Source organism: Aplysia californica, unplaced genomic scaffold (assembly GCF_000002075.1).
Source record: "Aplysia californica isolate F4 #8 unplaced genomic scaffold, AplCal3.0 scaffold01231, whole genome shotgun sequence".
Taxonomy (NCBI): domain Eukaryota; kingdom Metazoa; phylum Mollusca; class Gastropoda; order Aplysiida; family Aplysiidae; genus Aplysia; species Aplysia californica.
In genome coordinates this window covers 152289-153396 of record NW_004798501.1, presented here as the reverse complement: position 1 = coordinate 153396, position 1108 = coordinate 152289, and the positions used below count along the sequence as shown (strand labels likewise).

Below are 1108 nucleotides of genomic sequence, written 5' to 3'. Positions count from 1 at the left end.
TCATTTTCATACTAGCAGTCGAAAAAAAAATAAAAACGGTTAATGTTATAGATCTACGCTAGTGTGTGCGAGGCCTTAAAAATAAATCTACTCATAATGTTTAAAATTGTGGTTACTGTCTGCAATGGGAATGACTTTTGTTTTGTTCGTAACGATTTGTTTCTTTTTTCCTTTCTCAAGAATCTGGTTACCCTACCTGAACTTGCAGAACAGTTTAAGCGACTCCCCGCAGTCCTTGCTCGATTTATCGACGCATACGCCAGTTCTGATCAACAACGAAGGCATCATCAAATGGTGGATCTATGCTCCAATGTTGACTGTCTGCAAACTGGACATGACGTACTTCCCTTACGACAAACACTACTGTAACTTTGTTCTGGTCGTTATTGGCTACAGAGGGTTCGAGTTGGAATTGAACTGCACAGATTCCCGACCAAACAATGTTTTTTTTGTCACCAATGGAGAGTGGGAAGTTGACGCGGGTGATTACACATACAACTCCTTTACGCTGCCCACCGGCCAGGCAGTCAGTATGGTGACCTCCATCATCACTTTTGGGCGACTTCCGGGGTATTTCGTCATCAACCTACTCTTCCCAACCTGTGCTCTGTCCCTTCTCAACATCTTGGTGTTCATCCTGCCCGCGGATTCCGGAGAGAAGGTTTGTGCTCCGTTTTGTTTTGCTTTTTTAGAGATTGTCGTTTTTGTTATTGGGGTTTTGTTTTTACTTTTGTAGAGTTGTTTTTCTGCTTTTTTTTTGGGGGGGGGGGGGAAATGATGTTGATGATGAACAAAAATATACAGGATTTTAAAATCGGGTTTCCTCAAGTTGAAAACAAAAGTTCGAAAACGATAGCTACAAGAAAAAAGGTTTCATTTCAAGTTAAAGAAAGGTAATATAATTAGCATTGTGACCTCTTCGTGCGTCATTTGTCCATCACCCAACACATGTTGATTTCATGATGGAATACAGAACATATGGCCCAGGTTTGAATTCCAACTCAAGGCGTTCAGAACTTGAGTGTAATTGCACGTGTACTTTGGGGAGCTGTTATGGATCTCCACCCATTTGAATCGGTTCTGTTGAAGATGGACAGTAACCCCCCCC

The 1108-nt window shown here is 41.8% G+C and overlaps 1 protein-coding gene across 1 annotated transcript in view; it reads left to right on the top strand.

Annotated features, from left to right (window-relative positions):
* LOC101861632 (neuronal acetylcholine receptor subunit beta-3-like) overlaps positions 1 to 1108 on the top strand; it is a gene marked incomplete at its 5' end in the record, with an annotated part of 4092 nt that overhangs the window by 1204 nt on the left and 1780 nt on the right. The window contains one exon of the mRNA XM_005112300.2: positions 181 to 661. Coding sequence (XP_005112357.1) covers positions 181 to 661 — 481 coding nt within the window. The remainder of the gene's footprint in view (positions 1 to 180; positions 662 to 1108) is intronic.